This window comes from Corvus brachyrhynchos, unplaced genomic scaffold (assembly GCF_000691975.1).
Source record: "Corvus brachyrhynchos isolate BGI_N302 unplaced genomic scaffold, ASM69197v1 scaffold36, whole genome shotgun sequence".
Taxonomy (NCBI): domain Eukaryota; kingdom Metazoa; phylum Chordata; class Aves; order Passeriformes; family Corvidae; genus Corvus; species Corvus brachyrhynchos.
The window spans coordinates 1,085,306-1,097,848 of NW_008238441.1; the positions used below are offsets into that span (position 1 = coordinate 1,085,306).

General features: G+C 45.8%; 1 protein-coding gene across 1 annotated transcript; it reads right to left on the bottom strand.

Annotated features, from left to right (window-relative positions):
• Window positions 1–1,074: 1,074 nt before the first annotated feature.
• LOC108447247 (protein FAM162B-like) lies at window positions 1,075–10,484 on the bottom strand. Its single transcript, XM_017736611.1, is given in 5 exon segments — window positions 1,075–1,182; window positions 1,873–1,981; window positions 4,315–4,417; window positions 7,425–7,515; window positions 10,473–10,484. Coding segments are annotated over 5 exon segments (423 nt in total).
• Between the last annotated feature and the right edge of the window lie 2,059 nt (window positions 10,485–12,543).

Consider the following 12,543-nt stretch of genomic DNA (forward strand, 5'->3'; position numbering starts at 1 on the left):
CAGCACCCATAGGCATGAACTGGGGCCTGTCTTGAAGTTAAGTCACTCCATGAAAATGTAATTTTGAATATTTCATTAGGATTTTTCTCATCTGTTAAGCATCGTCCCAGAGAGTTTGGCGACACTCTAAATGAAGCTGTGAAGAGATGTGTTTGTTTTAGATGTAATTGGACAGCTGTTTTATTATGAGTTAATGAACTATGACGATTTAAAAGAATTCAGTTTTAGCAAACCATGTATTAACAATTACTCTGGACTAAAATCACAGCTAAGCAAGTGCTAGACAACTTTCATGATAATGACTGGAAGCAGAAGATGAAAGACAGTGAGGTGCTATAGGACAAGAGATGTCTCCAGACCAGGCTCCCTGCATCAGGCATGGATTCCCTGGGCTGCCCCACAGGAAGCACTTCACACCACCACCATCTCCTCTGGCCTAAAGCCCCTTTTGGCCCAAATCAGTCATCAGGGTCTGTTCACATTCTTCCATCTTCCCAGACCCTCTTCATGCTCATGCCCCCCCTCTCCCCTTGCCACAGCATCCCACGAGGTGCTGGTGGAAGGGAGAGGGGACAGTGATGGCAGCAGGCTTAAAAACAATTGAGACAGAGAGATAATTGATGTCTTTGTGGTTGCAAAACATATTTCAGACTGCTTTTCCCACTGCTCTAGGTCACTTTGGCCAAGGCTGTTTGCCCTGGAGGCATTGCACAGAATGTGATCCTCCCTGATGTGGGGCCATGTCCTTCCTGACTGTGAGGAGACCTGAGTACCAGCAGCACCCTGAAAAGCTGATCCTGAGCTGGGGAGTCCTGCATTTGTCCTTCCCACATTTTCCAGTTTAGAAAGATTTTTGTACATCAGATGAACCTGGTGCCAAAGACCAGAAGCCACAGAAAGCAGTTGGAGTTTCCACAGGGGGTTCCCAGTTCACATGGAGCAGTTTTTAAGCAGTGGAGTCTTTGCTCTGAGAGAGTGCCAGTGAAAAAGCTCTATAGAGTTAAACAAAGACAGGTCCATATGCCACATGTGCAAATCATTTGTCTCCTTCTGTTAAAATTAATCTGTTCCAAGTCATTGTGACTTCCTGACAGTTGCCTCCTGATCTTTCTCCACTTCAGCCCTCCATTTGGCCTTCTTTTCTGTGTTCACCCTTAGCAGTGTCTGATCCTTCTTCACAGCCTGGAAACAGTTTGGTGGAAATCATTGCATGCGCACAGTTGCCACCACTAAATTTCCCCACATTTGCACCACTTCCTTTGACACCTCACTGTCCTTTTTGATATTTTGCAGTGATAGACGTTAATCTGTTTCCTTGTTATCCCACATTTTCAGCATTTGCAGCTCTGATTAGCAGGGGAATTGTACTGTAAATTGTTTACAGGTGCACTGGGACTTGCAAGTCAAACTGGAGACCCAGCAGTGGGATGGGATAGGGAGAAGGGTCACAGCTCTTGGTAACCATGGTGGCATCCAGGCTAGGCAGGCAGGACCACAGGAACCTCATGACTGACAGATGCCAGACAGAACCAGGTGCCATCCAGGCTAGGCAGGCAGGACCACAGAAACCTCATGACTGACAGATGCCAGACAGAACCAGGTGCCATTGACACTGTCTGAGCTACTCCATCACCTTTGGCCCAACCTCTTGTTGAGACACCATCATATAGAGCACTGCACAGGTTTATGGCAGAGTGGGTCAGAAGGAACACATTAATCAGTAGGTTGTGCTTCCCAATGCCAATGTCTCCTCTGGAGAAGGGGTGATACAGATCCTGTGCATACATACACCTGTCACCCACGTGCTTATTTCCAAAGAACATACATAGACCATACATTAGGTGAACCAGTTCCCTCAGAAACAATACTCACTTCTTTGCCTGTGATGATCATGGTCACACAACCCAGCACAGTCAGTGCAATCATGATGTAGCAAACCTTTATCCTGACAATGTTCCTTGCGGTGTTGATGACCTCAGACCTGTGGAGGACAGAGCAGGGTTTCCATTCTGCAGCAGCATGTGTGAAATGGGATCATGGGGAGAAGGGTAATGAATGCTCAAGTCTTACAGCAACTTCCTGTCAATGTACAATGGAGTTCAGCCTTCTCTTTCCGCAGCTGCTTAGAGGACTGAAAAAATTAGCCTGTGGGGAAAATATTTAGGTGGGGTATTGCTACTCCCAAAAGTCATCAGTAATAACAGGATTAAAAAATCCTGCTCTCCTGTATTCTTTTATTGCATGTGAGAGTGAATGCCTGTAAAATGACAGGGACAGGAAAGTCTTTCCATTGTAATAATGAAGGACCGACATTTGGGTGCTGCAGGGCAGACCATGGGGCGCTGTGCAGCCCTAGGAGACACTGGGACTGTGCCACCAGGACCAGGCAATGCCACCCTCAGGGAATTAAAAGCCCACCACAGCACAGCCTCTGCCAGGCAGTCGGCACCAGCCCCATGAGCATCTGCCTGTGGTGGGAGGCTGACTGGGTCAGAGCATACAACTGCACCATCCAGGAGTTTTCTTCCCAAGCAGCTGAACAGCCCCATCCATCACTGGAAAATCTCCACCACCTTTCATGAGTAACTCCTGGCATATAACCAACAATTCGTGTTTGCAAGAAACTGCAGCATGACAGTGAGCCATCCATGAAATCATATCCAGCCATGGATTTACTCACACCTGCAAGGGGAAGGATGGCTGGAGAAGACCCAGGATGTCACAAGGCAGAAACATTAGGGCTCCAAATTTAAGTGACAATCTTTTAATGAAATATCTCTACAAGGAGGTGAAACCACAACCCATACAGGAGGAACTCATTGCACATGTCTGTCACCACAACTATATATAGCCCCAACTTCTTATTAAAATTTATGCAGCATTATTAATCACTAATCAATAAAACCTATCAAAGCATGTGAAAACTGAGAGTAAATGATATCTTACCATGGTGGCTTCTGAGTTACGAAACCACTTGACTTGCAAAAGACATTTCAGCTTAGTCTGAAATTTATGATAACTAAATTAAGCTAATCCAGTTTACTTCACAGGGAATGACAAAAAGTTACAAGAGTTACTGTGGTGACCGGTTAGCCTGTGGTACAAGGGACAAAGAGAGTTCTCGGGTAAGACAGTCGCTAGTGATGCCTTTTCCTGGTCTTAAAATCAAGAGGCAAACATGGTTAGAAGGGAAAAAGGGATTTTACCTTTTTATGTATTTTAAGGATCCTTAGGTGCACACGTCCAGGTCAAATACACCTCAGTGCACACCACAGTGCACACCCCCAAAAGACCTGGTCTAACATTATAGGTCTTACTAATTATATCTATCAAAAATTCCCCAGTGAGCGGCTTGAATGAGCCCCCCTCCCCAAGCACTCTTCCCCTGGATGGTTCTATCTTAGTTTACAGAATGTGTTCTGGAGAGGACCTTGGGGTCTGGGGCACACTGATCCCTAATTACAAAGCTTCTAAAATGTTTAGTCTTCTAGCTTGACAAACAAGTCGAAGAATGTAGGCAAAAAGCGCTAAGAATATAGAAGTTGTAAAAAGGCATAAAAGGGGTATAAAAGAAAAGGCAAAAACATCATCATGGTATCACTAGTACCAGAGACTTCAGTCTAGGTTAGGGTGAGAAGAGAAGCCTCTCCCAGAAGGCTTTATTTTGTTACGGTAATGTACCCCAGTTCAGCATTCCTGGTTGGCCGTTCGCCACTCCACCCCCTTGCTACCTTATACGTTTCATGTCCTAGAAAGTTCTCCACTCCAGGTTCCCCCCATTGGCCCTTGTCCCTCGCCACTCCCCCAGAGCTTCCCCATTGGCTCCCATTTCCTAGTCCCACCTTTGTACCGCCCCCGTGCCCTCAGATCATTGGTCTCTGGTGCTCGCCCCACTCTTGTACATAAACCTGGACTCTCCATTGTTCTCTGTCTTTGCCTCTGGACTCCTTCTTGGTGTGGATGCAACAAACCTCCACCTGTGGAACTCTATGCAACGATCCTTCCTGGCTCTTTGCCATCAACCCATATTACTGAAGCTACCCATGCGTTTGTGCACGCGTGTGTGAGTGTGTGGCTGATCCTGGTGAGCAGCTTTGCTTACGAGACACTCTTGGAAGATCACAGCACCTCGCGCTCTGGCACAGAAACTGCGGAGCTCAGGCTAGCAATGTTACAATTATTTACAGTTATTTTTGGACACCAGCATGGGGAAGCACTAACCCCCACCACATGAGTTCAGTTCTGGGTGATGTAGACTGGGGTCTCAATCTGTGTGTTCGCAGCCAAAGGAATCATTCTGACAGATCCACTTACGATATGTGCCTGGGAATGTCCTCCTTTTTAAAGCATCCTGATCATACCAGGACCTTTTAATCAAAATCTGTAGGCCTTCTTTCATTCCTGAAAGCTTCCTTACCTGTAAGAGATTTTGTAAAAAGCAGTGAGCTAAGTTTCAAGAAGGGAAAAGAGCTGTTGTTACAGAGGGAAAAGGACTGGAAGTTCAAAATTACACTCTTCTCTTCTGTGAGAGCCAAATGTGCTTTCTAACGTCAAAAAGACTCAGCAGCTGGTGTGAGCTGCTTTGTTACACTTGCAGCTTATTTAATTTGACTTTTTTTTTCTTTAATTTTGGTAGGTTTTAAACTAAAAATCTCTTCTAAACTTCCTGATTAAGGGGGTAAATGATGTGGGGCTGAAGTCCCCATGCCCACAGCATCCTCTTACCCTGTGAGCATCTTGCTTTTAAATGGCCCAACTAGTGAGTTAAGCAAACTGCCAGCAGCACAAGTAGCTAACTCCTCAACAGCTTCTCTTAAAATCACTGATGGAGAGATGAGGTCTGCTAAAATGCAGCCTGGTGGGAGACTGGCAGTTGTTCTCATGCAAGCTGGGTACCACATTACTGCACTCTAATGATGATACATTACACCCCATCATGCTACCATGGTGATGCCATTTGCATGCTGTCACCAACAGCACAATGAGAAAAGGACTCTGGCTCCTCTTGATGGAAACAAGCCCAATAACAGACAACAACAAGGACAGTGGCAGAGACACCCTGAAAAACAAGGTAAGCGATGGCTAGCTCAAACAGTGGCTTTTGCAGTGCACACCTGTTACAAGTGGCCTTTGCAAGGTAGCTGAGACTACTCACCCAGTACTTACACCCAGGGAGGTTTGAAAGGTTGCCTTGGTTTGAAAGACAAGTGTCTCCTAAGGAAGGCAGGAATCTCTCTTGAAATGGAAAATGCCACCCCCTTCCTTCTGAATTATTATAATTTTGAAATTAAGGGGCTTTCAGGCAAAGATACGAGAAATAGGAACAACAGTTTTTTACTAATATATATATATGGATAAACAGGCAAACAAACAACAATAACTACGGCAGTAACAACAAACAAAACTACAAACCCAGTCCCAGCCTTCTCGGCTGTCCGGCCCTTTCCCCTCAGGTGCAGTTCCGCTCGCAGCTGGAAGGGGCGCTGGCGGCTCCCGGTGAGCAGGGCAGGTGCAATGGTGCCCCCGCGGCTGTAGGGGGCACTCTGGAGCAAGCTCAGGGAACATGCGGTAATGGCGGCCTGGGATCCTGGGAAGGGATAGAACAAAGGCTTCACAAACCTCCTGGGTAGCCCATCCCAGTGTCTGGCCAGACCCTCGGGAACAGCAGGCTGGAACAGCAGGGACGAGCACAAATCCTGGGTGGTGGACAAGATGTATCAAACTCTGGACCTGCGACGGGAACCCCGGGAGGTCTTGGCAGGCCAGGTGTGCGGGGCTACAGAGTAGCAAAGACTCAAACCAATGGTGGGGGCAGGGTGGCTGCAGCCTGGGTCCCAGTGGGGCAGGGAAAGGCGAGCTTGGGAATCCCGGGGTCTCTCCCGGAGGCACCTGAGCAGATGGTGAAAAGGTCCCTCTTTTAGTGAGGTAGGGTGTTAGCGTCCCAGTGTAACAGTCGTTCCAGTGAGCAAGCTCCACTCATGGTAGAAGGAAGGCAGCTGAAAGCAGAAGCCTGCAGCAGCAACAAACTCCCTCCACAACTGTGGCCACCCTCCTCTCCCTCCGAACGCTGAGAAAAACCCGCCCACCAGGGGCTGTACCCAACTCTTTTTCCCAGTTCAAATCTTGCAGCATCCCTGCACCCTACACAAGAAAACCCCAGGTGAAAGAGAGTAGCCAGTTGGACCCCCTCTCTCCATGGCCAGGTCTTTTGTTTTTCTTAAGCACCCAGTAATTTGTCCCCCTGGGACAAATATATAGGGAAAATTCTTTAAGAGAAAAAGAAAATGGAGGGAGAACTCCTAAAACCCCAACATGCACCCAAGAAGTCACACTACAGTGCCCTGTGCTTGCAAATGTGGGACTTGGGTTGAGAAATGTCCAGTGGTGACCAGGACAGGCAGGAAGAGACGGACATGAAGATGTCCCCACTCTCAGCATCCTGTACTCCCTGCCTGTTGCTGCATTGCTGTTACTCACCTGGAAGGAAATCACTGCTGCTACAGAACAGGGCATGGGGAACATCTCCTCCTGCCTATGTTGAGATGGTGAAATTACAGTAAGTGCCTTGGCCCCAGACCTGCTCATGCATGCCAGGACTTGTGAATGGCTGAAAAATCCCAGTTGTAAATCTTGGCCCAGGTAAATTTAGTCTCTTTTTTCTCCTATTTCTCTCACAAAGTGCAGTGAGACCAGGAGAGCTACATCAGCAAGTGCCAGAATCAAATCTGCAGCAAGCAGTACACTGGATTGCAAAAAGCACAGGCTCCATCCCAAGGAAGGCAACGGCACAGCCCCATACTGGAGACCCCCAGCCATCCCATAGGAGCACAGGCTCATGTAGCCCAACTTTCCTAGGGTGAGGGGTCTTCAAAGGCACAACCAAGACAGTGGTTGTGCAGGTTAAGATGAGAAACTGTGTCAATACCAGGAAGCTTGTCCATCTGGGAGCAGCCCATGCCTGCTCCCTGCCTTGTAATCCAGGGCACTGCCTGAATCAAGCACAAACAACTGTGGCTGTAACCTGGCAAGGAGCAGAGAAGGAAGTGGAGGGGAGTAAGTCCTTCGCTTGCACCAGCCCTGCACATGCAGGGACATGCAATGGTCAGCATTGGACCTGGCAGCTGGGTAAGAGGAGGAACATTTATTTGTTTTTATTGACATATTCCCTGACATGAAGTATCCGTTGGTATTTGCTGCCGTAGGAGGACAACCATATAACACAAAAAAAACTTTACCGCTGTGCACTGTGCTGGTGAGAGCTCTGGGTGTGTTCCCTGTCCCAGGAACATTTGTAGCCCCAGGAGATAAAGCACCACAGTAGCTCAGCCACGATGAGAATGAGGGTCATTTTCTCACCCTTTCCTGCAAATACCCTTTCCCTCCATGCTGCAGCACGAAACAGTGACCAAAGGCTTTCTACCCACCTGGGTCAGCTATCTGCAAAGCCATGTCCTGGGCATCCTTTGCCTTGCTGCCAGCAGCTCTGGCAGGGCGCAGGACCAGCCAAGCCACCTGCTGCCACAGTGCAAGGCGTGCCCAAGCAGCTTCCCCAGCATCCTACCCTGGACCACCACTGCCCCATCAGCCTGGGCAGGAGCCCAGGAGGCTGCTCTATGAGTTATTAAAGTAAAAATAGCCCTTCCTGTAAGAAGGGAGTAGCATACACTTCCACCTTGACTGACAACAGGTTTTGCTTACGTCATGATGACGAGTTAAATTTATCACCTGTGTTTACCAAAATGACACACCTTGGGAGTTGGGCGGGCAGAAATCACCACTGTGGCAGCTCACACCCAGCCCAGACTCTGCCCCAGGCTCCCCATCCCAAGGAGCTTCTCAGGAGAGCATGTAAATAAATGGTTATTTACATTATTTTCTCAGTCCTTATTATGGAAGAACTAAAATAAGACAGTGTGCTGTATTTCTCCAAAGACAGGCTTAGTGAGTGCTAATTACCACAGCTGGTTAAGCTGAGATCTTAATTATTCTCACAAAATAATCTTGCAAATCAGTTGCTTTAAACAAATTTTCTGAAAAGGAGCAGTGTTTACTGCATCTCAGAATAAATGTGGTTTGGTGGCAAGAAACTAAAGTTGACGTCTGTACCTATAAATGCAGTATGGTGAGTCCATCTCACATCCAGACTGCAAACTTTCCTAGCAAAGAAATATACTTCAGATATGCTTCAGGTTTAAAACAGTAAACTAAGAAACTATAACAAAAACCTCAGCTGATGTAGTATTTGTCAGTCAGTAAAATTGTCATTGAAGTAGTGGTACCTATAAAATATTTGCCCTCCACAAAGTCAGGATAGTGCTGAATGTTTTCCATAACACCAGCTGATCTAACCAGAGACTGAACCACAACAAATGCTATTTTATCACTTTGACATTTCTCCTGCATTTTGCACAAAATTCTTCCTGATGGGTGAGGAAATGGAAAGGCAAAATACTTGTCTCATTTGGAACTGTGGGGTATTTACTCTCCTTAGTCATACAAGGCCCTAAAGCTGATTTCCAGGTAGGGAAAAAAATTCCATTCAAAATGGAAGAAGTTGCCGAAAGGAAAATTTTCAGAACTATTTAGTAATACTATCAATTGCAATATTGCAGATAATCAAAGTGTGTCTAAGAGCAAGGGGAGGGACTACAAGGGAAGAGCACTTCCAGTGTTGGCAGGGATATTCTTAAAGGGCTGAAATGATGAAAGATGTGGAACAGCTGCAGCTCTGGCTCCTCAACTCCTGCCCCAAGAAAAACCATGGAGTTAATGATACTGAGGAAAGAAGAAAATAACAGCAGTGACAAACGTGGTTTTTCCTCTGTCATGAAAGCACCATGATGTATCCGGATGTAACACAATGTGTTCATCTTAATTCACTTGTAATTTGGTAAAACAAATTAGATCCATTTCCAGATTAGGAATCCATACAGAAAATAAATAATGTTTTTGAGCTTCCAGCTGCAAACAAGACCTGCAAACAAGCAGAAATCAGTGGATGTGATTATGTTGAAAAAAGCAGAAGGGAAAGCTGGTAAAATCAGAGAGGATATTTGTCTCCTGCTCAGGATTTCCCTGTGGGAAAATAGGTATGAGGAAAGATGCAATTATAGCCTGAAGTTTATGGTCAGCACCCCTGAACATTCCCACAACCCCCCTTCTCACCTTGTAGAAGAGCTGCTGAGTGGAAAAGAGGCATTGTACATCTGGACATCCCTCGATCCCCAAGCCAGGTAGGCAGGAGGGGCTGTGGGCAGTGGATGGGATGTGCTGCCTTGGTGCTTGTGTCACACTTGGACCTGCCTGACCCCATAGGGGCTCCAGCTGTGCAGAACATTAAAGCATCTTCACTTTAACAGGCACTCTCCGAAATACTATTGCAGAAGTGACTGTCTTTACATCATGTCTGGTTATGGATTTGAAGAGGAAAAAAAGAACATTTTTATTTTATGTCTTAGTTTCTCAAAAGGGGAGAAAATCATGGGGGTTGCAGGCCTCTGGTGCTTATCCACCTAGGGGTTGCCAATTGTTTTCTCTAGCAGACACACCAGCTAACAGCTGTACTAATCATGTTGGCTGGGAGCAAAAAGGCACTTCAGGATTTATTATGCCAGCATTTGGAAGTGCAAAGACACAGACATCCTCACAAAGCCACAAAGGCAGTTACTTGTTCCTGAATTTTACTTGTTTGTCTGGCACCATGAATGCTTAATGATGAGCTGTTTTACTGGTGTGCAGGAAAGCTATAGACACCTCTGTGTTAGGAATTCCAGCTTTCCCTTGAGCACTGTGGATCTCCCTTTGGCCCAGAGCAACTTGGATCCTTTTCTGAACAGCAGAGAGATGCAGAATGCGCTTGGACCAAGGTAGATTTGTGTGCAGCCTGATGACCTTAGTTCTCCTTAGGGATGTTTTGTGCCTATCCCAGTGCATGCACATCCCCTCTGCCCAGGTTACAACACATCCCCAGGATGTCACTCCCCATACCAAGCCATCACTTGATACCCATCCGTGACTCATTACCAAAGTGCAGCCAGTATTTCATAGGCATTAAGATCACGGGTAGGGAGTTTATTGAATAGGAGTTACAACTTGTTCAGCGATACAGGATTAGCAAAACTGAGTCTAAAGCACCATCTCCTCTGCCTTCCACATCCTTCTGCTGGGAGAAGAGCAGGACCCCAACTCATGAGCAAGCCCTGGACAGTACAGTAAACACTGACAAGCTCTACAGACATTGCCCAGGCTTCCTCTGACCTCACTGCAAGGGGAGAGCACTGATCTGAAGGGTTTTGAGTCACAAAGGATCAGACTAGCTCAGACAGAGCAGAGGATGGTCTGCAGCTGTGGTGGTGCAGACTCGTGACATTTCTGGTTTCTGTGTGAGAGTGGTATGTGGCTGCAACACTTGTTGCACACTGGTGTCAACACTGAAGATTTAAACTAAACAGAAAACCTCACAGGACTCCAACCTGGTTCTGCATCGTCTTCACACCCCTTCTGCCACCTCAAACTCTGCTATTTCAGCTGCCTCCACAGCAAGGACTAGCAGCCAGTCCCTAAACATGCTTAAAAACCTTTGCAGAACTGGAACTGAGAGACCACAATATAAACTCAATTGTTGTTTGTAAAACTCCATTGCTCTGGCTTTTGGCTGACTTCATACTGTTATTCCCAGTGCCTTAATTCTGATTATTGTCAGAATTATTGCAGCAATAAGAAACTTGGATTCAGGTTCTCTTCACTTGTCTTTCTTCTGCTGCTTTCAACAGCCATAGGAATGAATGTGTTTATTCCTCCAGGAGCCCCAGGTTCCCACACATCTCTTTACACCTCCTTGTTCGTTTTCATAATAATACATAACTAACCTTTTTACTCAGATACAGAAAAGAATTCATATGAGTATTCAAACAAAAAAAGTATTACTCTGCAAGGCTGTTTTCAGTGTCCTCAAAAACAAATGGCTTACCATCAGACTCTGGTTTGCATGCCATGAAAACTTCTTACATGAGCGCTGTGATGGTGAACAGAAGATAATCTTATCTTAAAATTCTTTGCCTTCCTCCATCTAATTAAATACGAAGCAGAGCTCTGTCTTGGTTCCTAGACAAGATAAACAGCAATCGTGGATGGGCTTGTGGCTCATGAAATTCTAAGTGAGTCAGGAAATGTTTTTCCATGCAACTGGATGTTCTCCAGCAGCAGTTTAACACAACCAGAGAAACGAATTGCTTTGAAATGTCTCATTCACCTGCAGACTCTCAGCCCAAGGGCTGTCCCTCCTCTCCAGGGTCCCCAGGGAGCGGCACTCTCTGGGCTTCAGTTCTCTCCAGATGAGTCATCTCCTCCCCATATCAGGGAATAATCTACCCTAAGGAAACTCAAATGCAAGTCCCAAGAACTAAAAATGCCTTAACTGTTCTTCACCATGGCCAAGTCGAATCAAAGGAATAGTTACATCATCTTACAACTAAACCAAAATTTGAGGATTTGTAAAGGGTTCTTTACACAAGCTCCAGCATGAGGCTTTAAACAACTCTGGACATTTGGATTCATATTTTTTATAATCTTGAGTGTTGTCAATGAAACAAAACAATGAAGGAGTCCTTACCCTTTTTGTGTGTTAAACTTCAGCTTTGCTTTAAAAAAAAAAAAAAAATCCTCTGTCCAGTTACTGAGAGATCCTGCATTTTCTGCCAGTGTTGTCCCTATTCCTCCTAATTTTATAATACCACTACCATTTGAAAAATCTTGCCTAGAAACCATAAATAAGATACTAAACCATAATATTTAAATAAAGAAACAAACAAAACCAAGCCCAAACTCCACTGTCTCTGGTAAATCTTGCCTAATTCACACCATATGAGCCTTTTGATATCAGTCTCTTAAGAGGGAAAGGTAAGACAAGAGGACCCATAAGCCACACTTGCTTTGTTTCCTTCCATCTGTTCTGTGTTTTTAGATAAGATTCAATAGAATATTTGTTGGACACAGGAATGCAGTGAAGAATTGTCTTAACAGGAGACAAATTCAGCAGAGCTTGTGAGTTGCAGCTGGAGTCACTAATCTCTGCAAGCAAACACTGTAAAGGAACCTGGGATGGGTCTGAAGTGTCCTGGGTACAAAGTGCAGGGTTTATAACAGCTCATGTCAGAAGGACAAAGCTCATGGCAGCAAAAGAAAAATTAGTCATTACTTTGGCAAAGCCCCAGTCTGACCTTTCCCAGGGTTTGGGATGATCATATGTCCTGGGATGACTTTGTGATGTGTAGCCCATGTTGCTGCCCTGTGCCCAGAAATTGACTTTGTGCCTTTCTATGCCTCTAAACTGAGCCTGAGAGGGGGAAGGAAAAACTGAGCAAAACATTTTCAAAGCAGTTTGCAGCTTGTTCAAGGTCACACAGAGATAGCTGCAGCAGGGGAGGGAGGAAGCACCCGGCTTTTTGTTTCCCGAGTCAGTTTTTTGGCCAGTGGTTTAGCTTCTTTTTCTCCGGAGAGAAACTGAGAGTTGAATTTTTTTCCTTTCCCTGGAATTCCAGATTT